The sequence below is a fragment of the Otolemur garnettii genome, unplaced genomic scaffold (genome assembly GCF_000181295.1).
Source record: "Otolemur garnettii isolate 467f Iridium unplaced genomic scaffold, OtoGar3 scaffold00010, whole genome shotgun sequence".
Taxonomy (NCBI): domain Eukaryota; kingdom Metazoa; phylum Chordata; class Mammalia; order Primates; family Galagidae; genus Otolemur; species Otolemur garnettii.
In genome coordinates, this window is record NW_003852405.1 from 8,910,409 (window position 1) to 8,938,188 (window position 27,780).

The window sequence follows — 27,780 nt, forward strand, 5'->3', positions numbered from 1 at the left end:
AACGCGTCCTGGGACAGAAAGGAGGGGCGGGGCCTGCGCCGTGGGGGCGGAGCTACGGCGGGAGCGGGGCGGAAACTGTCCTGGGCCTGTTGAGAGATGGACTGAGGTGGTAACCATGAGGGGTGTGTGAGAGGCTAGGCTGGGGTAGGGTCCGGTCCCTTGGGCTCAGGAGCAAAATCGTGAGGTGGCAACCTGCAGGCTGGGCTGGCAGGAGCTTGAGAGCCCGCTCACGCCCACCCTCACCGCCTACTGCCGGTGTTCCCGGATGCACTGGGGCCCGGCGCCCACACTTTACCCTCTGTCCCTTCTCCCACCATTGGCATCAAATCCTGGTGCGGTAGGTAGCAATGGTTAATACTGCAGGCAGCCACGTGTTCTCCTGCTGCCAGCCCGCAGGAAGCGCAAGGGATGTTTTTGCTGGGTGAACTCGAGGGCTATCCAAATCCCAGTAATCCATCCCACCCCGCTCCTCCGCAACGCAGGAGGTGATCAACCAATGTCTTTCAGAAGAAAGACTGTTAAAGGTGTTAGAGTAAAGAAGCCCTTAACGGTAGGTCCAACGAGACCCTGTTTGAATTGAGATATGGAGAACGCATTGCTTCCCCTACAATCTCAATCCGCTAAACTCTAGAATTCGTGCGCGTCCCTTTCGCTTCCAGGTCATTCCCGGAGCAGCAGCGGCCACTACAATTCCTGTCGGAGCCTTGCTGCCGGTTGCAGGGAAGTGCAGGCACAAGCTGACTCTGCGGCGGCGCTCCGGGCGTGCGGAGCGCAGGCAGGAGAGGCCAGCTGGCCCTTCCAGAGCCTCCAGGATCGTAGGAAACATTCGTGCGGGCACCTTTCCGGGAAATTATTTGGATAAGGTCAGGTGGTCCGCCACGTGAGCGATTAAAAGTTGTTACCTTGGGGAAGAAATGGGGGAAGAAAAGGACTGGCTTTTGGAGGTGAGCTGGAAACTACAAAACCGAGCTTCTTGGGAATGCCTCTTGGTCTAACAGGAAGTGGAGCGTCACCGAGAGGGGTGGCCACTCGGGGACTGTCCCCTGCTCCAGGCACTCACTTTGCAGGCGGCGCTTTTTTCAGGGCTGTCAGTCCAGCGAATGAGGAGGGGTAGATGCATACTGCTTGGTTTCGAGGGCTGGGGGGAAATGAGCCAGCGAGACGCCCCTTCCGTTTTATGATAACCAAGCTGCCAGCAAATAAATCGGCCGCCCCACTGCAATATTCTGCACTCTAGGTAAGGAGATCGCAAAATGCTCTAGTGTTAAATTTGTGTGTGTGTGTGTGTGTGTGTGTGTGTGCGCGCTGAAGATATATGGACGTTTTATTCGCGTTCCGGAACTTTGTGCGCGTGTGTGGGGTAGTAATTTGGGAGTTTTCATTTTGAAAATATGTATCTAGTCTTTAATTTTAAAAATGTTCACGTTAATAAAAAGCTGCTGTGTAAAAACAGCTAGGTTCCAGATACTAAGTTCAGGGAAGATTATTTTGTCTTTGCCGTTTTTAGCACATATTTTATTATTTTAATTTAAACAGAAATAATTGCAATTACTAAGTAGCATTTACTTTTTTTTAAGGATGCTTTTATGTTAGCACTTTCTCTTGCATTGCTGGAGGAACAGTAATTGGGTGCAAACTAAGATAAATATTTCCATGGAAATTAGGCTTTTCCAAACTGCTTTATTTCAGTATGATATAACTGGGGGTAGGGAGAAATACAGAGAAATAATCAAATTTCAGCAGCTGATTAGCATTCTCCTAACTCACAAGGTCAGCTGCAATTCGAACCCGTGTTTTTGTATTGTGCCTTGGGAGTGGAATTTTGTGTTTTATCCAGTTATTAACTACAAATCAGAAATTGGTCAGCTGGTTTATGGATAAAGCTACATTACCCCGTTTCAAACAGTTTTGAAATACAGTGGAGAATTGATGTTTAATTTCAGTTACATCAGTTTCCAGAGGCTTTCCGACTCCTAACCCCTAAAGAGGTGAGAGAGTGTATATAAGTATTCCCATGAGGCCCTTCTTTAAAAAAGTGGCAGTGCTACTTTACATCTTTCAATCTCGGTAATGACCAAATTCAAAACTAAAGGCATTTTATTTGCAGCATAAAAAGATGGATACACTTTATATCAGGAAAAGTTCTAAGAGTGGAGAAGTGTTAAGCTGGGCCTCCCTTCTTTTGTCATCTTGAAATTATGTTGGTCTCTCCTATGTTGACCTATGTATGTTGCCACATCAAAGTTTGTTTCTTTCATTTGCTCAACAGTCATTTAATGGGTGTCTACTATATGCCAGGTTTTGTGCTGGGCACTGGAAATACAAAGCCAGGTAAGTTAAAGTTCTTTCCCTGGAGGAATTTTACAGAGAGAAACTGATGTGAGAGAGGGGTGTTGTGACAGGGAAATCAGTCCAGTAGTTTAGAACTGTACATGTTTAGATTTGCAGAAGGAGTGCCCTTAGTGCACTGAGAAGGGACATCACCCCATGAGTCTTTCTCCCTCTACACAGTAGGGATCACGGTGAAACTTGCCCTCTTCCCTGATACTGGTTCGCTGAAAGATTAATTCACAATTATGGTAGATTAATAAGAGGAAGGTTTATATCCAAAAACCATGCACACGAGGGGAACCGCAAGAATGATTCCCCAAAGTCTCAGTGATGGTGGGTGACTTTTATAGATACCTTTTGGAAGGGAGGAGGAAGAGTGTGGAAAGTATAGGTGCCGTAAGTGGTTGCTAGGGGGAATGTGTAGATGGAGGGAAACAGATTGATTTGTAAATTAACGTGAGAGGCAGGGACTGTGCTTCAAATGACCTTGGAGCCAGATCTATTAGCATGTGATACAGAGGCCAGCAGCCCCTTTAGATTTTAGGTAAATAGAGGAAAGGCTTCAATCAATGTTTCCGGATTATGAACAGCGTTTATGTCAAAATAATCTTTCTCCCAAGAAATCATATTTGGGGCTGAAATTTCCTTAGCTCCTTCAACACCAAGCCATTCCTTTTGCCCCTACAATAAGTGGTATCATGGAAGAACATGACTTTGGAAAACCCAAAATGATCCTTCAACTCTATTCATGTGGTCAGTATCTTCCAAGTCTCTGATTAGATACAGCATCTTGAAAGTCTCCAATCAGAATTCTTTCTTCCTTAATATAAGACTAATCTCATTTTATAAGATTATAAAAGATAGTAATGAGCATTTTTAAACCAATAAATAAATTTCTACTCTGAACTTTTAAATATTTGTTTATATCAATCTCCTACCAGTTAATTGTGTCAGGTTAGCTATGCGGATTCCATGGGGGAAAAACCTGCCCGCTGCTCAGACACGTGATTGAGGACTGTGGAAATGGAAACAGAGAATTAAGGGGCAGAAACTCATCTCCAGTCATGGTTCTAGCTCCTTTTAGACAACAATCAGCAAAGAATAGGAAAGGCACCATCCGTCATTTCTCAGTCATCAACTTTGGCATTTATCTACAACCCTATTTTAGACCCCATGGTTTTTTCAGTGCTTGAAATTGCATGCCCTAGAAACTGTTGGTGAAAAAGAGAGTTGTAATGATGGCTAAGACTACAGATGCATATAAATGTAGAAATTGAATATAACCATAAATTGCTAAGGAAGGAGCTAAGAAAATTTCACCCCAAAATATGATTCCTTGGTATAAAGAATATTTTAAATTAAAACACCACTATTGATCAGAAAGCACTGTCTCTTCTTATGAAACCTGGGTGTTTGTATTTGCATACAAATAGACCTGGCCCTAAAGTCATTTGAAGCAGAAGACCTTTCTCACATGTTAACCTATAATTCAGCCTGTTTCCCTCCATCTATACATCCCCATTAGCAACCACTTACTACACCTATGCTTTCCAGATTCTCTACCTTCCCTCCCTTCTAAAGGCATCTTTAGAAGTCACTGACCATCACTGAGACTTTGGAAATCTTATTCTTGTGATTCCCCCCATGTGCGTGGTATTTGAAAATAAACCAGACATCCTCAAACTAAGGCTGGCAGGCCACATGCAGCCCGCCGAGGACATTAATCCTGCCCGCCGGGTGTTTTTGCCACCGCTGCCTGTCCTACTTAGCAGCCGACTTGTCCCGGGGCCTGCAGTCTGGCCTTCCAACGGTCTGAGGGACAGTGAACTGGCCCCCTATTTAAAAAGTTTGAGGACTCCTGAAATAAACCTTCCTCTTATTAATCTACCATCATTGTGAGTTGATCTTTCAGTGAACCAACCAAAGGGAAAAGGCTGGTGATTCCCTACAGTGTTTGATGAGGTTGGCAGGATCTTAAAGCCAACCTGCTCTCCTGAACTCTGCAGCAGGAAGGTTGGAACCCCAACACCAGCCAGCATGTGGTGAGATATTTTACTTACCAATTGGGGCTCCCTATCTTCCTCTCAGTGGACTCCAGTTGAGCAGATGGTAAAAGATTGTCATGCTTTCCATATTTACAACTAATAAGAGAAATGTTTTTTGTTGCTGACTGGTCTTGAAAGCGACTCTGGTATTAGTATCTTTTTAGATACTTTATAATGTATGAATATTCATATTTTTTTATTTCATCTCCTCTCAGATATATCTTGTATCATTATTTTTGTTATTGCTCGTTCTTGTTTTGTCACTTGTCTTTCTGAGTTGTTTTGTCTGAAGAGGATTACCGTAGGGTACAACTCAGACCTGGCTCCCCACCAGCCTGACTGTTCAAACTGGCTCCACATAGTAATAGTTAGACAGTTCTAGCTAGTCCGGTGTCTTTTAAGACAAATTTTGTTGTTGGTCCTTGAAATAAATACCATATGAGGTTTCCCTCTCATCCTATTTTATGTCTCTGAGCTTGACTTTATGACTGAGTAGGAATTCTCTCCTCCTCAGTCTCCGCCATCTAGAGGGTGTGTTTCACTGGGAACACGTCAGGCGACCAGTCTGAAAAGACTGGGAGTCCACCAACATGTAAGATTCTTATCAGCACTGTGTGTACCAAACATGTGAAGCTCTGAGGAGTGAGTTTTTGTCATTGTCTATTCTATCATAAGTCTATTTCTGAAAGTGAACTTTCTGGATTCTTGGAAATGGCTTTCTCTATGAAGAGGCATTGGACCTTATATAGAGGCATTGGATTGAGTCACTTTTAGAACAAACATACCATAGAAAATTCTAACTGTTAGTGGCCAGAAGATGGATCCTTTAAACTAGAAAAACTCCTTAATTTAAAGAAAATTTTGGAGCGCTCTCATCTTAAGCAGTTGCCTTATTTATAGTTCTAACAAGATCAAATTAAAAGAAAAGCAAACATCAGTGTTGTGGCTAGCCTTAAAAACTCCCCTAAAAATCCTGATGAGCAGAAATCTGAATTAGAACAAAAGTTAAGATCTGTCTCCATCTTAAACCCCCCTCCAACTTATACTCCTCTCTATCCTCAATTACCTCTCCCTGATCCCCAAGAAGATGTTTTGAACAATAGGCGGGACCCCGGCCCTACCCACCTTCACAAGGCAAAACGATGGTGTAAGTGGCTCCTGTCTGTATCGTTATTTTTGCCCCATCTGTGGCCCCCATTTTTCACCCCATCTGTGACTTGTTTGTGCCTTGTCTGAGGGAAGGAAATGAGAAACACACAAGAAGGCCACCCTGTTGGAACCAAGCTGTAGTGTTTTAAGAAAGAGTTTACATTAGACTCTGTATTAACTATATCTCCAGGAAGATTGAGAATTTTGTGTGAACAGGAGTAACTCAAATGCCTTATTGTTCAGGTGATTGTGGTATCCCTTGAGATAAAATTAGTTTTTACACCTGTTATTAAAGTTCAAGTGTCTGAGAATTGTAAAACTGCCACCTCTGTAATATTTCTAAATGTGCTAGATTCGACTGTAAGCCTATATTCTTAATTTTAAGCCTCTGAATTCTGTGAGGCCTAATGGCATATTCCCCATGCTTAGGCCAGCAGCTGCAGGACGCAGTCTAGCCCACATGGCCCCTTCTTCCCTGCTCCAACTTTGTCCCCTGACTATTCTGAGAGAAACTAGATGTTCTACTTTCCTGCTTTCTGTCATAAACTCGGCACCTGGTAAAGGACACAGGTTCTGTTCTTTGCAGCCATCTGAGGCTTAGGGGGGCAATGAAAAGACATCAGGAATGATGCCTATGTTGTCACTTCAGAACATTTTTTACTTTAAATCCTTGAAGTCATATTATTACTAGAATTTCTTCTTTGATGAGTCCTTGCTCTCTGGGATTTGAGGGAGGGGGATGTGAGCCCACGGACCACAAATCAGTGGTGAGATAAGATTTTGTTAGATAGAGCAGAATACAGAGGTAGTGAAAAATACCAGAGCTTCTGGCAAGGGGAAGACGGGAGTTGGAAGTCATCCACATGGGTCCTTGTCTAGGGATTTGTATTACATTTTGGCCAGAACTTGGTAGATGAAAAACATATTTACAAACTTAATGAGTGCATTAAGAAATGACTGAATACACTTCCTCTCCTGGGGCAAGATTTTAGGTCTTTGCATTTTTCTTTTTTCCTCAAGTGAAAGGAGTGGGGTATGTGCTCCCTACCCAAGGTGGAACCTCCCAGGGGTGTTTCAGGCTGCTTTGCTCATAACCTTGCTAGAGTCTGGGGGATGTGGCCTGGAGAGGATAGCCTGCTTATTCCCCTCTCCAAAAAAGGGGGGGAATCCCTGTCTAGCCCTGAGTGGGAAAATTCTATATCAGTGTTATATTCCATGAAATGTCTCTCATTTGTAAAATATAATAATTTGGTTGTTTAAATATTTTGGGAAACTGAATCTTTGTCAGAGAATAAGATTCTTCCCTTTTAAACCTTCTAATTATAAGTTTAGCCAAGTGAATAATTAACTTCGTAGTAAACTGTGATCCTGTTTTGTGAAAAATGGTTTTTTAAGAGTAAGAAAAATTAAACAGAAAAAAAATGGCATTGTGTAAGAAAGGATCTTGTATCTTGAAAGAGAATGGTTATTTAAGGAAATGAAAGGTAGGGCAAAAATGAAGGGAGGTTTAGAATGTTTGTTGATAGTCTGTGCAGGTTAAATAAAGCTCATAAAAGGAAATTTATAAAGGAATTTGCATGTTATCCATTTGACTCTGTATTGCCTTTAGAATCTTTTGGCTTGTAATCCTGGCAAATGTTTTGCCTTTGCTATTTGACAAACTGTCCCAAATCAAAACTTTAAATTTGGTCTTTTTGAAATATTTGAAATCTTAAGACCACTGAAAGTCTGAGAAAGACATAGTAGGCTTATTTGGTATGTTAAAAATGTATAGGAAATATTGCCAAGTATGAAATGGTAGTTAATTTTCTGTGAATTATATTTATATATGTATGTTCCAATAGTATCAAATACTGGTCTGCCTTAGTATATATTGTCAGTAGCAATTTTACTTCATCTCAGAAAGTGTTTTTTGTAACTGGCTGAGTCCAAAGTTTGTCCTTCAAGGGAAACAGTAGAGAAGGCTGGCAAATTCCCTTGAATTTAAATTTCTGATGACTTTGGAAATTAAATACCATCAAACTAAAAGCAAACTTCCAGGACTTTAAGTAGATGGCTAACATGTCTTTGAGTATTACTAGCCTAACTTCAACCAGAACAGAAATTAGTTAGTGGAACTGAGCTGATTTGTTATGGCTTTTTCTTTGAAACATTGCTAATTCTTTCTGTGTTCTGTTTTCCAGTAGTCAAAAAAATCATTTTCTATCTTTTAAGCTATTTATAGCTTTCAGCAATGTATGTACTTAAAAGTAAAATTTGAAGCATTTATTTTTTTCTCCTTGATTTCTCTAAGATTTGAAAACCATTTGTAAGTACTCTTAATTTCTGACAGTACAGTCATTTGCATAAGTTCAATAAGAATCTGTGTTATTCTATAGGACAGGATAGAGGCACTAATTATTTTACCAAGGCTTTGACTGAAATAGCATTTTTCAGAAGTGTCCAGACTACCTTAAGGAATTATGGTTAAATAACTTATAATAACTTTTATGAGGCCAATAAAAAAATCCCGTTAAAAAAACTGGCCATACACCCATCAATAACATTTCCTGGTCTGCAGTAAGTAAACAATGTCACTTTCTGGCTTGGCGCCCATAGCACAGTGGTTACGGTGCTAGCCATATACACCGAGGATGGCAGGTTCGAACCCAGCCTGGGTCAGCTAAACACCAATGACAACTGCAACAAAAAAATAGCTGGGTATTGTGGCAGGTGCCTGTAGTCCCAACTCCTTGGGAGGCTAAGGCAAGAGAATCGCTTAAGCCCAAGAGTTTGAAGTTGCTGTGAGCCGTGATGCCACGGCACTCTTCCAAGGGTGACATAGTGGACTCTCTCAAAATAAAAAAAAGAATGTCGCTTTCTGACAGGTCCAGGAACCACAATTTTCTTGGAGACCTCTAGAGAAGAGGAATTTACCTAATGCATACAGATATCTAATGGCACAGATGAAACCTTGCTCGTGAGAGGCTTTCAAGTCTAACCTGAGATTCCTTATTAAAAGTTCCAGCAAAGCCAATTTTAAAAAAGAGAAAAGCCTAGATGGCTAATAATTATTCTTATTGCACTTTATGCAAACAGTCAGACTCAGTATACTGAAAATACACTTTATTTTGGCAATTAAGTTAGTTTTGCTATAATTTGGTTTTAGTAAAGTGAGAAATCAGAGAAAGTGGTTCAAAAGAAAAAAATCTGTGGCCCACCTCTATTAGATTCCAACCTTAACTGCAATGCCAGCTCATAAAGTGAGACATAACTTTTAATAAACTAATCTGTTAAACAGGACTGAGGGACTGGCTAAAAAAATACAGAAGCATATACAACAGTTATATTTGCTCTAAAGCCTTAAGGCTCAACAAAGATCACCTGTTGGCTACCCTGGAAACATTTGTGCAGTACTGAACGCTATCTGCTATGTCCATATACATACCTCAGGAAAAACTGGAACCTAAATATTCACTTAAATTGCCCAGAACTTGAAACCTGAGGAAATTCCTTGTAGGACTTATTTTAATTGGACTTTGGACTTTGGGAAAGAGGGGGAAGAATGTGAACTATGCACCCACACCACTAAGATAGAACTCTTTTACTAACCTATTCCCAAGAATAGAAGACTGGTTTAATGAAGTGTGGGGAAGCATGCTTAGATCTGTTCTTTTCTGCTTATCCTCCATTCTCATCCTAGCTTATGTTCTTGTATCTTTTTCAGCCATCTTATTACTAGATTACTAACCTGCTCTCTCCATGGTTACCAACTCAGCTCATAACGTATGAAACTTCTAGGGAAGTTCCAGACGAGGGGAATGAAGGAGCTAAGGAAATTTCACCCCAAAATATAATTCCTTGGTATAAAGAATAATTTAAATTAAAATGTCATTTTTGATGAGAAAGCACTGGCCTCTCCTCCATAAAACCTGGGTGACCTGATTTAGAATCAGAAAAGGCTGCTGATTGCATACAAATAGACCTGGCCCTAAGGTCATTTGAAGTAGAAGACTTCTCTCTCAGGTTAATCTACAATTCAATCTGTTTCCCTGCATCTACACATCCCCCCTAGCAACCACTTACTGCACCTTTGCTTTCCAGTTTCTCTACACCCCTCCCCCCCTTCTAAAAGGCATCTTTAGAAGTCACTGACCATCACTGAGACTTTGGGAAATCATTCTTGTGATTTCCCCCCATGTGCGTGGTATTTGTAAATAAACCTTCCTCTTATTAATCTACCATAATTGTGAGTTGATCTTTCAGTGAACCGACCACAGTGAAAAAGGCAGGTTTCGCGTGATCCCTACACAGTCATGTTCAGAGGTTTTACTCCATGACGTACATCCTCTGGTTTCACGTGGATAAACATTATAGATACTTGGGGTAATGTGCATTTATTCTGCTTCTGGTCCCTCAAGAGAAAGATTAGAACAAAAATAGAACAGCATTAGCACCAATCTCATGAGAAACCATCATCTGCTTCATTGCCTAAATTAATTTTTACAACACAGAATAGCAAATTACAGTTTTTTAAATAGTTCAAATCTTATGGACAATGGTATTAAAAGTATTATTTTTTTAAAAATTTTCTGCTGATTGATCGAAGCATTACAGAAAATTCTTTGATTTCCCTTAATAGTTCCAAGAGAGCCTGTCCCCATCAATCACTGAAGCCGTAAGGAAAATTGTTTTTAAAAATTAGACTTTAACACGATGAGGTAAGTTACCAGTATTTTCTTTTTGTTTTTAATTGTGGTAAAATACATATACCGTAAAATGTATTACCTTATTCATTTTAAGTATACTGTTCAGTAGTACTAAATATTTTCACATTGTTGTGCAAAAATCTCCAGGACTTTGTCATCTTAAAAAGCTGGGACTTTATACCCACTAAGAAACTGTCCATTTTCCCTTCCCCTCAGTCCCTGGCAACCACCATTTTTCTTGCTGTTTCTATGAATTTGACTACCACAGATACTCATTTTAAGTAGAATCATACAGTTTTTGTCTTTTGTTACTGGCCTGTTTCACTTAGTATAATGTCCTCAATATTATCGATGTCATGGCCTGTAGCAGAATTTCCTTTGATTTTAAGCCTGAATAATAATATTCCATTGTGCAGCTGACCACCGTGGTTCATGCCTGTAATCCTAGCAGTCTGGGAGGCCTATGTGGGTAGGTTACCTGTGTTTAGGAGTTCCAGTCCAGCCTGAGCAAGAGCAAGACACCCTCATGTCCCTACCTCATCTCTACTAAAAAAGAAAAAACTAGCCAAGTATTGTGGCAGGCATATGTAGTACCAGCTACTAAGGAGGCTGAGGCAAGAGGATTGCTTGAGTCCGAGAGTTTGAGGTAGTGAGCTATGACACCACAGCACTCTACCCAAGACGATAAAGTAAGACTGTGTCTCAATAATAATAATGATATTTCGTTGTATAAATAATATTATATTTTCTGAATGAATTATGCATTCATTCATCAGTGGACATTTGGCAACCCAAATTTCCTGGGAACTGTTGGTGAAAAAGGGAGTTGTAATGATGACAAAACAACTTCTGCCTTTTGCCTGTTCTAAATAATGCTACAGTTAACCTCAGTGAAATGCCAATACTTTCATCTAAGAAATATTATTTCCTACAAAGGTGTTTTTGTTTTCTTGGACATACGAGTTCTTACTTGAGCCAGTGTCTTAGAAAATACTGTTAGACTTCTTTTAGGTACATTGAAATAGTAGTCCAGATTATAGGATGAAGTCAATATACACAGTTGAAATACTCTTGTAAACTAGAACAAAGCTGAAAGTAGAGACTTTGTAGAAGACACAGAAAATACAGGCGACTCAAGGGTGAGAGTTTGGTTTGATTCTGACCCACCACTCTTTCTGTGGCTAGAAAAAAAATCATTTAATACTATATTCTTAAGCTAGCTGTCTCATCTATAAAACAGGTGGATTTTTTTTTTATTTATCTTCTTTCTGAAGATTTGAAACTTGGATTTAAGCCATTATGTAACTGGAAGGGGGAAGACCTTTGACAGCTTTTTGTCACTGTTGCTAAGCTGCTTGTTCATTACCAGTCCTGGCGCCTGACAGTGCTGGGTGCATGGTAAGCACCTCTACAGATTTATTGACCTGGATATTTTGACCTTCTAATAAAGTGAGAAAGCTCACATGAATTGGGATCGCTTTCATCTTAGATTCATTATCTAAAAATAGTTATAAGTCATAATTCATATGTATGAAATCTGGTTCTTCAGAGAGGAATGATTTTAGGGAGGGTTCTAAAGAATATTCCAGGGGTCTGTTGTCTAACAAAACAGAGTTTCATATCAGAAGCTCCAGTATCAGGAATGGTAAAAGTAAAGTATTTGCAGATGTAGTTGGTTTCTTTTTGACCCATTTCTAGAACTAATCTTGCATGGCCCTGTACTGAGCTAAAAATGCTTTTCTATTTCTAGGCTTCCTTCTTAGGCTGCACTGACTTCTTGGATCCTGTGAATCATGGATGTTCCTCTTAGGAATAAGGCCACTCTTACTTCTGCCCTAATATGTGTCCATTGGCTCGGTCATCTCCAAACATCATCCTCATCCTCCTCCTCCTCCTCCTCCTCATCATCAATAGCTACAATTAATTGACTATCTCAGGAGAAAGTTCCAAGGCTAAAAAGAACTTTTATCTGGCAAAATTCAGTCCAGTGCATTTTGAAAGTAAAGAGGACCTCATTGTCTCAGGGACAAATTGCTGGATTGCAGGAGACAGGAGGTGCTTGAAAAAGACTCTGCATAATATTTACATGTTATTTCCCTGTAAATCAGTGTTAGTAAAGCAAACTGTAATTAACTGATAATAGCTGCCTGAAGCAATGTTGAGAAGGAATCCTTTGTATAGGAAAGAGGAAAACTAGAAAATACCAGGACTGATGAGCACCTTTTGCTATGGATAAAGGGGTAGGATTGAAGAGGGAAATAGAGACAGAAGTTCTTAGCGTCTCATATCCCTGTTTTAAATGCTGGCCTTGTGCTTTCTAACCCAATTTACCTATAAAGAAATGGCTTACTTAACCTGGCTGCCAGGAGGAGGACTCAATATTTAATGTTATCAGAGATGCTTTTCTCACATCTTGGAGTAAGAAATAACCTGTTGGCAGCAGCATCTATCTATTCGACAGTGATATTGACGTCCGCATAGCTGTTTCTCAATGTTGTAGCAATTCTGTTCTAGAACTGTAGTCTCAAAAATGTAGTAAGGGTAGGACTAGGCCTTCCACATAACACGGTTGAAATTAGTTATCAACAATCATAATATATGTGTAGCCAGTTATATTGTCACTAGAAAAGATGAGTCACTTTATTGCCCGTCTGTAACATGGTTGATCCAGATTGTAGTCATCTAAATGATCCATTCATGTCACTGTATAATTGGTCATAAACACAGCTAGATCACACTATAAATCTGTCATACTACATGGAATCTTCTATGATTATTATTAGTATAAATTTAAAATATATTTTGATTCCTGCCTTTCTCACTATATTTACTATTAACAAAAAATAATTTATTTCAACATATTTAGACTTGTGAAAAGAAAGTAACGGGAATTAAGAGGAACCTTGTAACACTAGATGGACTCTTTAGAAAAAGGGGAGGGGAAATCATGTAGGAAGGAGAAGATGGAATTGGTAGAAGATGAGAAGAGCTATATGGCATTTCTAAAATAACAGTAAAAAGAACGAATTTCCCGAATGTGGGTAAAATCCTAAAGTCAAAAACTCCTCCCACAACGAAGTGAATTCTAGTTTATGCTGCTTACAGTGTTGATAGAGAAGGCTGACTGTGGGCAGTACTGCACTGATGTGGTCAGTGTGCTGACTTGTTTTTCTTTTTCTGCTGATTTTGCTGAAGTCTGTAGTCTTCGTCAGTTTCTGAACCCAAATGAAATTTTCGTTTCTCAACTAAGCAAGGCATTTTTTTTTTCTCTTTAAATCATGTACACTGCATGCCAGATTAAGGTTCTGGTCACTCTTACCTTTTAAACCTCCTGCAGAAATTCACAAGGACAGTACTATCTAACAAATAATGGTTTTCCCCTAAGGCAAATCAGCTCATTCACCGGGAACTTCATAGATACACATGTTCAACGATATTTTAATGTGGAACATCTTTGAAAAGATGTGAAAAACTCAGAGATCTGGTTTTCTTTAGAAAAGAAAGACCTCTTTTCTTTATCCAGTGACTTGGCAATAGACCTGAAACCAGAAGGGTAGCCTGTGTAGCCTGTGCTTGAGGTCACATTTCACGACTGGCTCGCCTAATCACCAGTTGGGTGATGACCCAAGTCTTTTAGGTAAGATAATGTCTTTTGGGTACTGTCCAGTCTTAATTCAGATTTTTTTTTTTTTGAGACAGTCTCACTTTGTCACCCTAGATAGAGTGCCATGGCATCATAGCTCACAGCAACCTCAAACTCCTGGGTTTGAGCGATCCTCTTGCCTCAGCCTCCGGAGTAGCTGAGACTACAGATGCCTGCCACTACACCTGGCTAATTTTTCTATTTTCAATACAGATGTGGTCTCACTCTTGTTCAGGCTGGTCTCAAACTCCCGAGCTCAAGCAATCCACCTGCCTTAGCCTCCCACAGTGCTAGGATTACAGGTATGAGCCTCTGCACTCCAGCCAATTCAGCCTTATTTTTGAATTTAATTTCAATTTATTCTGTTAAAAGTTTCAGGCATCCATTGACCTTTAGGGTATTTTAAACATAAATTTCTTCATTCCATTTAGCTACAAAGAATTGTGGATGCAAAAAAATGGGCCAACCCCCATTCTAGATTACAAAAGTGCCCTCAAGATACAGTCAGCCTGAAAAAGGAGTTAGAGGCATAGTCAGTAGTCACGTGAAAAAGGGCTAAAGTTCACTGGAAAGCCGAGGATGGAGAGGAGTGAGGGACACATTCCCAAGGAAGGTGATATCTGAAAGATACTTGAGGGACAGAGTGTAGGAATTTGTCAGAAATAGAGAGGGAAGGGCATTCTGGATAGAGAAAATAGCGTGTACCGATTACTCACAATCAGCTCACCGTATGTAGGTGCCATTTAGGGGAAATTCCTTTTGAATTCGGTCCCAGTTGCCCCTTTTCCTCAGTTTGAACAATATCGTCATCTGCAGCCATAAACCTGGCCAGAAACTCCTCATGGTTTGGACAGCTGTCTCTTCCAGCTCTCTGGCTGTGTTCCCAGAAGAAATGCCGGGGTTCCGACTCAGTCTCTGCGTTCCACCTGCAGTGATTTTACCTCTTGGCAGCTGTGGCCCTTTTCTGAGTATCTGTATTCTGGAATCGTCAGTTTGTAGACAAGTACGTATTCTGCAGGGTGAGCCAAGGGAGAAACAATCTGTATAGTCTGAGACAAGTCTCGTAGCGAAATGGCAGAGTAGTTACCGTTCTTCTCCCGTCTGTGATATCAAAATAAAAATGACACCCTCTCACCATACAGCACCAAGCTGCTCATTCCTTTTCTACCTCATGAGTCAGAGGACAAACTAATCTTTATTCACGCTGTGCTGTGGCGTATTTGTTTTCGGCTTCTCTCTGGGCAATTGTTCTTTTTGCAGTCTGAAGGAGCTAGCGTTGGGAAAAGGATCCTTTCAGAGTGTTCCTTCCAGGAAACATTGATAGATGACATAGTAAATAATTGAACAGCAAGTCTTTGAAAATTCAGATTGATCCATTTAAAGGCATACATACATACATGAAAGAATTTGCACTATTGTTTAATAAGACTATATTATTTACTTTCTTAATATTCTCTTTTTTTTTTTTGAGACAGAGTCTCACTTTGTCACCCTCAGTAGAGTGCTGTGTCATCATAGCTCACAGCAACCTCATACTCTTGGGCACAAGCGATTTTCTTTTCTCAGCCTTCTGAGTAGCTATGACTATAGGCCCCAGCCACTATGCCCAGCTATTTATAGAGGCAGGATCTCATTCTTGCTCAAGCTGCTCTTGAACCTGTGAGCTCAGGGCAATTCACCCATCTCGGCCTTCCAGAGTGCCGGGATTACAGGTGTGAGGCACCATGCCTGGCCTTACTTTCTTACTCTTACGTCTACCTTTAACAAAATATCTTAGAGTTTCATATAATGCTCTTTCAGAAGCTACTTCAGTTCTCAGATACGTAAATATTCTTGACATGATGACCTAGCAGTTCCCCTCCTAGGTACACACCCAAAAGGAATGAAAACACGTCCACATAGAAACTTGTGCATGAATGAATGTTCACAGCAGCTCTGTTGCTACCAGCCAAAATGTGGGAACAACCCAAAGGCCCAGCAGCTGATGAATGGATAAACAAAATGTGCTATGTCTGTACAATGGAATGTTATTTGGCAATAAGAAAAAAGAGGTGCTGATGTATATCTCGTGGTACCTAAGAGCATAGAGAAACCTTGACAACATTATGCCGAGTGAAAGAACCCAGACATAAAGGCCACGTAGTGTTGATTCCATTCACGTGAAATGTTCGGAGTAGGCAAATCCATTCAGACAGAAAGTAGTGGTGTCCTGGGGCTGGAAGAGAGGTGGGGGGTTGAGGGGAATGGGAATGGGGAGTAACTACTAGTAGGTCAGGGACTTCTTTGGGGGGTTGTTGAAAATGTTTTAAAATGAAGCTGATCATTGCAAAACTCTATGAGTATATTAAAATCCACTGAACTGTATACTTTGGTGAATTTTATGGTATGTGAACTCTCATTAAAGCTGTTGTTAAAAATCTCCAACAAAACAAGTAGGAATTCTTATATTATCTTACAGGTAACTTAGTGGCAGTCTCATTTGTTAATGTTTTGATGCATCCTTGCAGAATTTGCCCTAAGAACGTGGAAAGAGTTGTGAACTATGCCATCAGATCTAATTCTTGCCCTGGCTCTGCTGCCGATTAGCTGCAGGCAGCTGCATGAGCTTAGCCAAGTTCCTCACCCCTGGACCTTGGGTTCTTTACCAGTGAAACAAGGAAGTTGGCTTAGGCAGGCGCTGAGGTCCCTTTCAGCTCTTTCGGTTTATGATTTGTGCAGCGAGACATGTACTTATGGAGGCAGTTTGAGAGACATGGTTTCATCCCTTATTGTTTGAGGATAATCTGTAGAAGTGGGTTTTGCGGAGTCCTCGTCACCAAGTGTATCTTAGTAGGCAACATCTGTAGAGCAGGGTTTCTCAACCTTGGTATTATTGGCCTGTTAGGCCAGATGATTCTTTGCCGTGAGGGCCTGTCTTGTGCATCACAGGGTGTTTGGCAGCGTCCCTGACATCTCCCCACTAGATAGCAATAGTATCTCCCTTCCAGTTTGAACATCAAAAATGCCTCCAGACTTTGCCAAATGCCCCCTGCAGGGCACAATTGTCCCTGGTTAAAAACCCTTGGTGTAGAAGGTACCTGAGTAACAATGTATCAAAACAAAATGATGTGTTCTTTAGCTATTAGACCTCTAATAAATTAATAGGTGTACACTCACACAAACCATTCTAGGAATCTTTGAAGAGGAAGGATTTTTGTTTTGTTTTGATGACATTTACTCTATTTATCGAAGTTATATTTAACCTACCAAGAGAAACAACAGAAAGGGAATAGACTGAGAGGTGTTAGGTCCTTTTTGGAATGAGGCAGGGCCTCAGTAAATATATACAGACTTAACTTGAGAAGGGAAAAGTCAAAACCTAAAGGGAGCGTTTAGATATTGACGGCAAGAGAACTGGGAGGTGGTCACATTTCCTCCTTGGTTCTTCCCAGGTAAGAGAGAGGACATTCAGATATGTTCCTTCTCATATCACTTGTTCAAAGTTGGGATTTAGATGACAGGTTTGGAACTTTCTCTGGAAAAGCACAGAAGATGCAGGGGTGTCCAACCTTTTTTTAATTCCTCTGCTGCACAGTGGAAGAATAAGAGTTGTCTTGGGCCGCACGTTAAATATACAGACACTAACAAAAGCTGATTAGCCCAAAAAGAAAAGTCCGTGCCTACTTTCCACGATATCTGGCACCACAGAGAAGCAAAAAAGGGTCCTCACAAAATCAGCGTGCAGCCTGTGGGCCACGGGGAGGAGACCCTATCAGCTGTGAAATTCATACAGCCATGAAGTCATCATTAACTCTCCAAACTGCGCTGAAGCTGTTTCTGATGGGCCTACAGCAGAGTTCTAGACTTCAGCTGTCCTCCAAGTACAGGGTGCCACTTGCACTGCCATCTATAAAGCCCTTGCTCCTCTTGGTTTTTTATGCAAACTAAAAAATTTACATACTTTTATATGCTGCATTATTTAATAAATACCACATGAAATTTATGTCTCTAAAGATATAAATTATCCATATCTCCTGAAACCTTTGTGAAATAGGTACAATGGGGATTTAGAAGCTATCTGAAAGAGGAAATGCCTGTGCTGGGCCCAGGGGATAAACTCCTACTTAGACATACGGATGAAAATGACGCAGTCACTCATGGGTGTCAAAGTGTGTATTTATAGTAAGCCAAGTAATTAACGTTCATTACTTATTTTAGACTAGAACTGCCAGGTAAAGAGTTATTAGTGTCTACTTTAGAGACTGGAAACAGTTCTGTGTAAGTTTTATAATATGCTCTTCCCGCTTAGCCAAACAAACACGAAGGCCTTAATCATGGTTTACTTTAATGCAGTTGTCAAAATCCTTCTTTACTCGGAGTGCTTATACCTAGCCACTTTTATGTAGAACTGAAATATGTCTTATGGGACCTGCTTTTGATTCAGCATTAAAAGTATTTTCAAGGACTTGGAGCCAAGATTATTAATTCATAATGGTCTATCTTTGGTTGACTACATTAACGGCATGTGTTGTTTTAGTAAGAGGGCCCATGAAATGAAAACATTGTACTCTGAAGCCTTAAATTGCTGTCCTTGAAAAATAATCATGGTAAAGCTAAGGTTACTTTGAAAATAATTCATTTTATTCATATTTTAAGAGCGATGCTTGATAGAAGGGGAGACACAAAATTGCTCTTCTTCATAAAACAAGCTACAGAGAAAGTCCAGGGCAGAATACCCTCGAAGGCTCTCCAAAAAGCTTCCCATCAAGGTAGCATTGCTTTCAGATCTGGACTGTTGAAAAGTGAGAGCTGCTGAACGGCAATGACCTTTCCCTTGTCCTTGTGAATAAGCTTTTCCTTTGCTTGCATGTGGTCACAGCACATGGTCACCTCTTGGAGTGTATGTCCCTGTCCTCAGAAATCCCCATTCTCCCAAAACTCAAAGGAAGGTGTTAAAGATAGGGCTTATGGGGTCTTTCTTGGTCTCTGAACTATAGAGAGAAAACAATCTATAGCTACAAAACCACCTCGCAACATGAAACAAGGTCACAGGAACATGATGGTCACTAACCCAACCACTGCCAAGTCTCCTCGGTAAAAAACAGAAAAAATCGGTTAGACATCACTTGGCAAATCAAGTGATCATATCTACTGGAATATCATATTCTATTGGGTAGGAAGAGTCAGACTACAGTCTTAGGAATGCCAGCTTAGCTATAATGGCCTAACTTTAACCACAAGATATGAAATCAGAAGCTTAGATATTTCTGTGTATGTATATGCACACTGCACTTTTCCAAGGGATGGGAAGAAACAAAAAGTATATGGAGGTTGTGTTACATTAAGGACAGTGACAGTGGCTCCTTACAGGTAGCATAGCATACATGTGGTTAGTACCAAAAAGTTTTTCTGACGTTATTGTGTTTGTATTAAGCAACAGATGAGAGTAACTATTATATAACCTAAAAAAAGAAGTTGTATTGAAAGTGGTAAGACAGGATAGACTATGGTTTAATTAAAGTCTTCAAGAATAATGTATATTTCCTTCTTTCTAAGAAATCTATTAGGGTATTTTAAATATATTGTTTAAAAACTCCTGGTTGATCTTTGCTTCTGGTCTTTACTTAAGTTAATTTCCTTGAATAATTCATTTTCCTCACTTCTGCCTTTTCTGCTTGAGTAGAGCAGTAGAATAGATGAGGACATGCTGAAGTGGATATGAGGACTCAGTTGCCAGAATACAAAATTAGAATCTACCTAAAAGGCTTTTTTGGAGGTTTGTGGAAAAATAAGTAGTCTGGAACCAGAGGTACCAATGGCAGAAGAATGTAAGACAGAAGGAATTAAAAACCAACAGTGCTATACTGGGAGGCAGCAAGCAAGGAAATAAAATTTTACTTTATTTATCTTTGAGACAGAGTCTCACTATGTCGCCCTCAGTAGAGTGCCGTGGCATCACAGCTCACAGCAACCTCAAACTCTTAGGCTTAAGCAATTCTCTTGCCTCAGCCTCCCAAGTAGCTGGGACTACAGTCCCCTGCCACAATGCCCAGCTATCTTTTTGTTGTAGTTGCTATTATTATTTAGAAGGCCCGGACCAAGTTCAAACCCACCAGCCCCCCATGTATGTGGCCAGCACCCTAGCCACTGAGCTGCAGGAGCCAAGTTGGAAATAAAATTTTTTTTTTTTTTTTTTTTTTGAGACAGAGCCTCAAGCTGTCCCCCCGGGCAGAGTGCCGTGGCATCACAGCTCACAGCAACCTCCAACTCCTGGGCTCAAGCGAGTCTCCTGCCTCCGCCTCCCAAGTAGCTGGGACCACAGGCGCCCGCCACAACGCCCGGCCATTTTTTGGTTGCAGCCGTCATTGTTGTTTGGCAGGTCCGGGCTGGGGATTTGAACCCGCCACCTTAGGTGTACGTGGCTGGCGCCCTAGCCGGTTGAGCCACAGGCGCCGAGCCGGAAATAAAATTTTAATGGAAGCCATGGAATCAGAATTCTAGATTCTAAAAAACTGTATGTAAGATTTAACCTCTTCTCATATAAGTGAGAAATTCAATTATACAAAAATGTTTGACCAGTGAATATCGAGGCCCTAACTATCAATTATTCGTTCACTATTATTCTGTGGCCATCTCTGGAAAATCTTCCAGGTATAGTAAGGAAGATGGGAGAGACTTACCTGACAATAATGCCTTATAAGCCGAACTGAAAGAGAGAGCTTTGGAAACTCAAGAGCCTCAGTTCAACCTGGATTTAAACCCAGAAAGTACAACCCATAGCCCATAATAAGGGACAGCCTAGGCTGGGCAGATTTTCCTGATGGAAATCCTGGCTACATTATTTCAGCTAGTAATTTGGAGAGAGTTATTTAATCTCTGTGAGCATCTAAGGTATTAAATGGAAATAACAATAACAAAGGATAAATTAGATCCTATCACATTGCTGATGAGTGTCTTCCAGTGGTCTCCGTCTAACTTGGAATAAAATGTATACTCCTTACTGAGGCTAGCAAGTCCCCCCACCCCCATGTAGCCTTTGCTTATCCCATCATTTTGATTTATTCTTTTCATAACCACTACCCCAAAACAGCTTTTGAATTTATCTTGTTATCTCTCTCCCTATCATGTCCTGTGCTACTAATAGCTAATACCTTGTCTTTCTCATCAATTGCTGTATCCGCAGAACCTAGAATAGTCCCTGGCACAAAGTAAGTGCTCACTAAATATTGGTTAGTTTGTTGAATGAATAAGTACATACTATGGCATATGAAGCATGTAGTACAGGGCCAGATAAGTAATAAACCTCCGTAATTGTTCGCTGCTTAATGTATTATGGTTCTGCTTCTGATTTTATTTGGAACTCAATTTACTGCTACCAAACATAAGCTTAAAATTGATGTCTTACTAAGACATCAACTAAGGGAAATACGATCTCATTTGAAAAGTAATCTCAGTTCCAGATTTTAGTGGTAAAATAAGAGAAAATTTTAAAATGCTTAATTCTTCCAATTTGGTGCACATTAAGAATTTTTGTTTGTGGCTCGGCGCCTATAGCTCAACCGGCTAAGGCGCCAGCCACGTACACCTAAGGTGGCGGGTTCGAATCCCCAGCCTGGACCCGCCAAACAACAATGACGGCTGCAACCAAAAAATAGCCGGGCGTTGTGGCGGGCGCCTGTGGTCCCAGCTACTTGGGAGGCGGAGGCAGGAGACTCGCTTGAGCCCAGGAGTTGGAGGTTGCTGTGAGCTGTGATGCCATGGCACTCTGCCCAGGGAGACAGCTGGAGGCTCTGTCTCAAAAAAAAAAAAAAGAATTTTTGTTCGTTTGTTTGCAACTGCAAAACAAACAGGTCCCAAAGGGAGAGAATATTGGTCTCTCTTTTTTATCTTTTAGGCCAAATCATCTTATCAAAGAGAAAGGGAAAACCGAATTTGCATCAGCTAAAATAAGATTGATCTGACTCTTCATTGGAAAAACAACATACCAACACAGTGACTAGTCAGAGGGTTAACCTGTGTTTCATTTCCATTTCCGCTGTAGGTGTTGCCACATCTGCAAACTTCCGGGGAGAGTCATGGGGATCCGAGCGCTCCGGTTCTTGTTGGTGGTCATCTTGGTGTTACTGCTGGTGGCTGGAGCTTTGAACACTTTACTTCCCAACGTCAAAGAAGACAAGATGCTCATGTTGCGCAGGGACCTCAAATCCCAGGGCAAGTCCGCCCAGGATTCCTTTACCCTGATCATGCAGACGTACAACAGAACAGATCTCCTGTTGAGAATTTTGAATCATTACCAGGCAGTACCACATCTGCACAAAGTGATTGTGGTGTGGAACAATATTGGGGAGAAGGGACCAGATGAGTTATGGAATTCCCTAGGGCCTCATCCTGTCCCTGTGATCTTCAAACAACAGACAGCAAACAGAATGAGAAATCGACTCCAGGTCTTCCCTGAACTGGAAACCAGTGGTGAGTAGCAGCTGGGTTCTCAGCCTAGAAAGGCTGGAGCCAACTGGAGCCGGGGCAGATGTGCAGGCATCTGGCCTTCTACTTGTCTTAACAGTCTAGAGAAAAATGGGGACGTCAGCCATGTGCCGTGGCTCATGCCTGTAATCCTAGAACTCTGAGAGTGCAAGGCCGGCAGACCATTTGAGCTCAGGAGTTCAAGACCAGCCTGAGCAAGAGCAAGACCCTGTCTCTAATAAAATAGAAAAAAATTAGCTGGGTGCTGTGGCAGGAACCTGTAGTCTCAACTACTTGGGAAGCTGAGGCCCAAGAGATTGATGTTGCCACAACATTCTATCCAGGAACACAGAGTGAGACTGTCTCAAAAAAAAAAAAAAAGAAAAGAAAGAAAGAAAAGAAAAAGTGGGGAAGTTAATCACAAGGAAGAACTTTGAAAAGCTGTAGGGCAATTTCCAATATGTCAAGAAACAGTCTCTTGGAAAGGAGATCACATCCATCTTGCAACAATGACAAAGACGTTAATATTATAGAAAAGGATGTGCTGTAATCACATGATGTGGCATTACACCCAGCAGTAAGATGTGCCATTTAGCTTGTGCTTCATATATTTTTGCCACTCCCCTTTTCCTCCCATTTGTAGCAGTGTCATGGGGTTGTAATTTGCTTTAAAAAATCTTAAGCTTTATTAATTTATAGATTTAATAGTTTCTGGGATGTTGGATGTTGGATGATTATTTGCCCTACAGGCAGTTATAAAAATCAATTACAGTGCAAAAAAAAATTATCTACTGGGCAAATCTTTCCAAGAATACATTTCTTATTTACTAATCTGGTCAGAAAATACTTCATTTGAATAATCTATATAGACACTGTCTTAACTGGTTTCATTCTCTTTTCCAAACTGTTCGGTTTTTTTCCCTTTCGTTTCAGCGGTGTTAATGGTAGATGATGACACGCTCATTAGTGCCCAGGACCTCGTTTTTGCTTTCTCAGTTTGGCAGGTAAATGCTGCTGTTGCCTTCATGAAACCATTTGTATGACATCTTATCTGGTGCTCAGCTAAAGAAGCATGAGAAATGTGTGAATTACCCCAAATAGTGTTGACAATATTGTCTAAGAGATAGATTAATCAAGATTTCCTGAGCTGAATCAAGCCATCCTTCCCTTTGGGAAGCCTCGCACCAACACCAGCGCCTTATCCACCCTTCAAAGCAATCTTGGAACTCTTTTTCTGGAATGGCCATCAGAACAGTTGTCTTATTACCCTGAATGTCCTGAATGTTGGCAAAATTTCTTCCTTTCAATATTTCCTTTATGTTCAGGTGAAGAAAACAGTCATTAGAGGCCACAGCAGGTGAATAGGAGGGTGCTTCAGTTATTGGTTTACTGGCTAAAAACTCCCTCACAGATAGTGCTTTGTAAGCTGGTGCATTGTTGTGATGCAAGAGCCACACCTTTCTCATGCCAAGATTTTCAGTTCAGATTTTCCCAGCTGTTTCTCTATCAATGTTTACTTGATCTGCTATGCTTCTCACAGTGAGCCAATGATTTTGATGCACAATTCGATGAATTTTTTAATGTTTTTGCCAGTTCTGCTCCTTAATGGTCACCCTGACTTCTCTTCATCAGTGACATTTTCTCTCCCTTTAGAAAAACATTTAATCTGCTTAGACACTGCTGTCGTCTTCCTGGCATTAACCCTATAAGCTTCAACTAACATGTCCCTGATTTCACTTCCACTGTTGCCAACTTTAACAAGAAATTCAGTGTTTTTTTCCAAATCCTAATTTGAATAAACAGACATAAATTGCTCACTATCCTATAAAAGCAGCTCTTTATTATTAAACATGTGTTAATAACAGCTGATTTTTCAAGTTGCACTATATTTCCTGAAACCCAAACAGATACTCTGAAGCCCTCTCAAATAATTGAGCACTACTACCCAATAAAATGTCTAATTTTCATGATTGTAACTGTTTTTAATTAGCCACTTACAATATAACAGCATTAGATATTAATGGTAAATGCTACAATACTCTGCAGGTAGCAGCCTGCAGAGTATTGTTAAAAACTGTAAAAAGTATTGTAAAAACTGGAGTTTTTAACTTCAGGCCTCGTATAGTGATCAACAAATTGAAAATTTTCCATATCAGCAGTTTTTTCCAGCCCAGTAAATAAAAGAAGCTTAGGCAATAAGTTTTAATTTGATACGTCAGCTGTGAGATTTCTGTTTAAGGTGAAAAAAATTAATTTACCTGAAATGGAGTATAGGAGATGCAGAATATGGGGAATGTGGTTAAGTAGAACAATAATTAAAATTAGATGAATGTGATTTGGGGCTTTATTTATAAAAGCATCAAAAACAATTTTAATTCTTAGACCAAGATCATCTGACTCCTTAAATTCAGTCTGAACTGTACCCCACGTAGTGTGAGGACTTGGGTTTGTACGTAAGCAAGCAGAACTGGAGTAGACATCTGCCTCTGGGCTGGCCCACGACCTTCACTTTCAGGCTTTTCTCTTTCCTCCGGTAGCCATCTGTGACATTTCTTTTCTTCTCCGTGTTGTGCAAATGTCTCCCCTTCTCTGAAGGCTCCCATCCTTTATCCCCCATCTGTTGACCTTCCCCTTGGCCTCTGGCAACACAATTGTCCTTCTATACTCAATGTTCCCATCAGATTTACCCAGCTACATTTATAACTTCCTCATAATATTGCAATTCCTTGTTCACATACCCCTATCATACTCTTATCTAGACTCTGAGTTCTTTAAAATGGTCTGTGGGTGTGAATATTTGTGTGTGTGGAAGCATGTCTATGTCCCTAGTTCACCTTCTATTCAATAAATGAATGAAACTCAAAGTATTTGTGAGAGTGAACTACACTTGTCAACCCAGTAAGTCCTTACCTCTTTCCCATGCTCCAGTCTTTATGTGCTGATTTTTGTTTTATTTTATGTCAGTCTCCCCTTGTTAATATTGTATTTTGTCACCATTTATTCCTTCTTCAAAGATAGTGACACGTCACTCTCACTTATATATACATTTTTTTTATTTATATGATTTCATATTTTTAAAAAAATACTCAAGTTGAGAAAGAATAAAATGTTTAAAATCAAAAGTGACATTTATGAACATTAAAATCAACATGAAAAATAATAAAATCATACATGTAAGCCAAGCACAGTAACTCACATTGTAATCCCAGTGACTCAGGAGGAGAGGCAAGAGGATTGCTGGAGGCCAGGAGTTGAGACCAGCTTGGACAACAGAATAAGAACCCCCCACCACATCTGAAAATAAATGGGCATGGTGGCATGGACCTTTGGTCCCAGATGCTTGGGAGACAGAGTCAGGAGGATCACGTGAGCCTAAGAGTTCAGGGTTACAAGGAGCTACGATTGTGCTACCACATTCCAGCCTGGGCAACAAAGTGAGATCCTGTCTGTAAGAAAGTTAAAAATAAAAAATAAAAATCATACATGTAGATCCATAATTTTGAAGATTCCTAAAAGATTAGAACAGTTTTTCAAAATAATCACATTATGTCTTATTTCCTACAATAAATACGTTATCATGTAGTCAGTTTTTCTTGCACAAATCCCAGTCACCGAAGAGTCCAGTCCTTCAACCTGTGCTGTTTATTCATATCAGATATTGTTTGAATTAGGAGAACATTGGTGAGGTTAGGAAATTTGTTTTCAGAGAGATTTGGGTTCTGGTAGAATTTGACTAATCAGTTTATCAGAACAGATTTACGAAGTTGCCTGGAGTTAGATGAAATTGAGATACAGAAGGCAGGAATAAGGAAAAGTGACACATCAGTTTCATTCTCTCATTCTCTTTTCCACTGTGTCTTCTCTAAAGAAATGCCACACTTACTTGTTCTTTCTCTCTCTTTTCAGCAATTTCCTGATCAAATTGTAGGATTTGTTCCTAGAAAGCACGTCTCTACTGCATCAGGTGTGTACAGTTACGGAGGTTTTGAACTACAAACATCAAGTCTTGGAAATGGTGACCAGTACTCCATGGTGCTGATTGGAGCCTCATTCTTCAACAGCAAATATCTTGAACTCTTTCAGAAGCAGCCTGCTGCGGTGCATGCTTTGATAGATGAAACGCAAAACTGTGATGATATTGCCATGAATTTTATCATTGCTAAGCATATTGGGAAGACTTCGGGTGTCTTCGTGAAACCTGTACTCATGAGCAATATGGAAAAAGAAAGCAACAGTGGCTATTCTGGGATGTGGCATCGAGCCGAGCACTTTCTCCAGAGGTCGTATTGTATAAATAAGCTTGTTAGTATCTATGATAGCATGCCCTTAAAATATTCCAACATTATGATTTCCCAGTTTGGTTTTCCATTTGCCAACCACAAAAGTAAAATGTGAAAGTATAACAAAAACAAACCTGAAAACTGCTTGGTCTTTGAGTAGCTCCCCCATGCTTTGTATTTTTTTCTTTTAAGCAACATCATGAACTTTATCTACTGCAGAAAGGTCTACAGTACGGAATAAAAGCATGGTGCATCTAGGATATAAGAATCATGAAACTTCACAAACCAAGAAGCTGCCCATCTTATTCAGACAGACCTTCTCTTGAGGAGTTTCTATCGGGGATAATAAGACCTTGATCAGTGATTTTATTGTTTACATCCTGAGACTGTTCTATGATTTTTTTTGACTCTTGGCATTTGCCTTAAGGACCTGTAGCAAGCTCTTTCCAGGATTAGAAGCCCAAGAGAAGCATATCTGCACTTTTTCACTAAAGGTTGATTGTTTTAATTTGAAGCCTGAAAATGCCTCTTTAGCAAAAGCCTGTATCGTTTGTACAAGCCATGTGAAAATACTCTTTAGTCCTGTGTGAAAACGAGGAAAAATTGCAGCTACCAGTGCTTTTGTGGTCCTTCCAACCAACTCCTCGAAGACTTAACAGCCCAGCACTGTTTTGATGCAACTGTGTACTTTCATTTTTGTTGATAAGTCCATCATAACTGAGAGGGTTAATTTTAGTGGCTAAAGGATATATAGTTGTTTGCTTGATTTTTGTGAACATTTACTGCATGGAACACAAAACAATGCAGCCTGTGTTTCTTTTATACAGCTTTGTATGCAGCCAGGATACTAAATGTGTTACTAGATTCTGACCCTCAGAATGTACATTCTTATATTTTACATAAAGTGTGTGTTATTTAAGAAACGTGTAAAAAAAATTCTGAGAGAATAAATAATTAGGAACTGGCAGAAATTAAAACCCTTAATATCAAAAGATCTTTACTGTTACGGCATGGATTATCTCATGGATACTAAAAAGTTGTGTGTATTACACTGTAGAATGTGAGGTGGCGGGGCCCCCATACCTTGGGAGAACGTCCAAGGGATGAACTCCCCTCAACTAACCCTCCTCAGCAGATAACAACGTATTTTCTCTAAGCTCCAACTTTTAACCCAGCAGAATAAAAACACGTTTTCCTTTAAA

General features: G+C 40.3%; 1 protein-coding gene across 5 annotated transcripts; it reads left to right on the top strand.

Moving 5' to 3' along the window:
- Window positions 1–96: 96 nt before the first annotated feature.
- EXTL2 (exostosin like glycosyltransferase 2) lies at window positions 97–27,780 on the top strand. 5 transcript variants are annotated; one of them, XM_023509865.1, is made up of 8 exons: window positions 97–550; window positions 660–1,237; window positions 2,270–2,331; window positions 4,244–4,373; window positions 10,147–10,225; window positions 21,877–22,304; window positions 23,232–23,302; window positions 26,205–27,780. In XM_023509865.1, exons 5-8 carry the CDS (start codon window positions 10,221–10,223, stop codon window positions 26,691–26,693), a joined length of 993 nt encoding a protein of 330 aa, XP_023365633.1. In that variant the 5' UTR covers window positions 97–550; window positions 660–1,237; window positions 2,270–2,331; window positions 4,244–4,373; window positions 10,147–10,220; the 3' UTR covers window positions 26,694–27,780. The 5 variants fall into 5 exon arrangements, with proteins under 5 accessions (XP_023365633.1, XP_023365634.1, XP_023365631.1 ...); XM_023509866.1 differs by lacking the exon at window positions 10,147–10,225; XM_023509863.1 differs by lacking the exon at window positions 4,244–4,373.

What these genes read in the sequence shown, in the direction of transcription:
- EXTL2 (XM_023509865.1), top strand. An exon ending in CCCTGAACTGGAAACCAGTG is followed by an intron (nt 22,305 to 23,231) that starts GTGAGTAGCAGC and finishes CTTTCGTTTCAG; the next exon opens with CGGTGTTAATGGTAGATGAT. An exon ending in TTGCTTTCTCAGTTTGGCAG is followed by an intron (nt 23,303 to 26,204) that starts GTAAATGCTGCT and finishes CTCTCTTTTCAG; the next exon opens with CAATTTCCTGATCAAATTGT.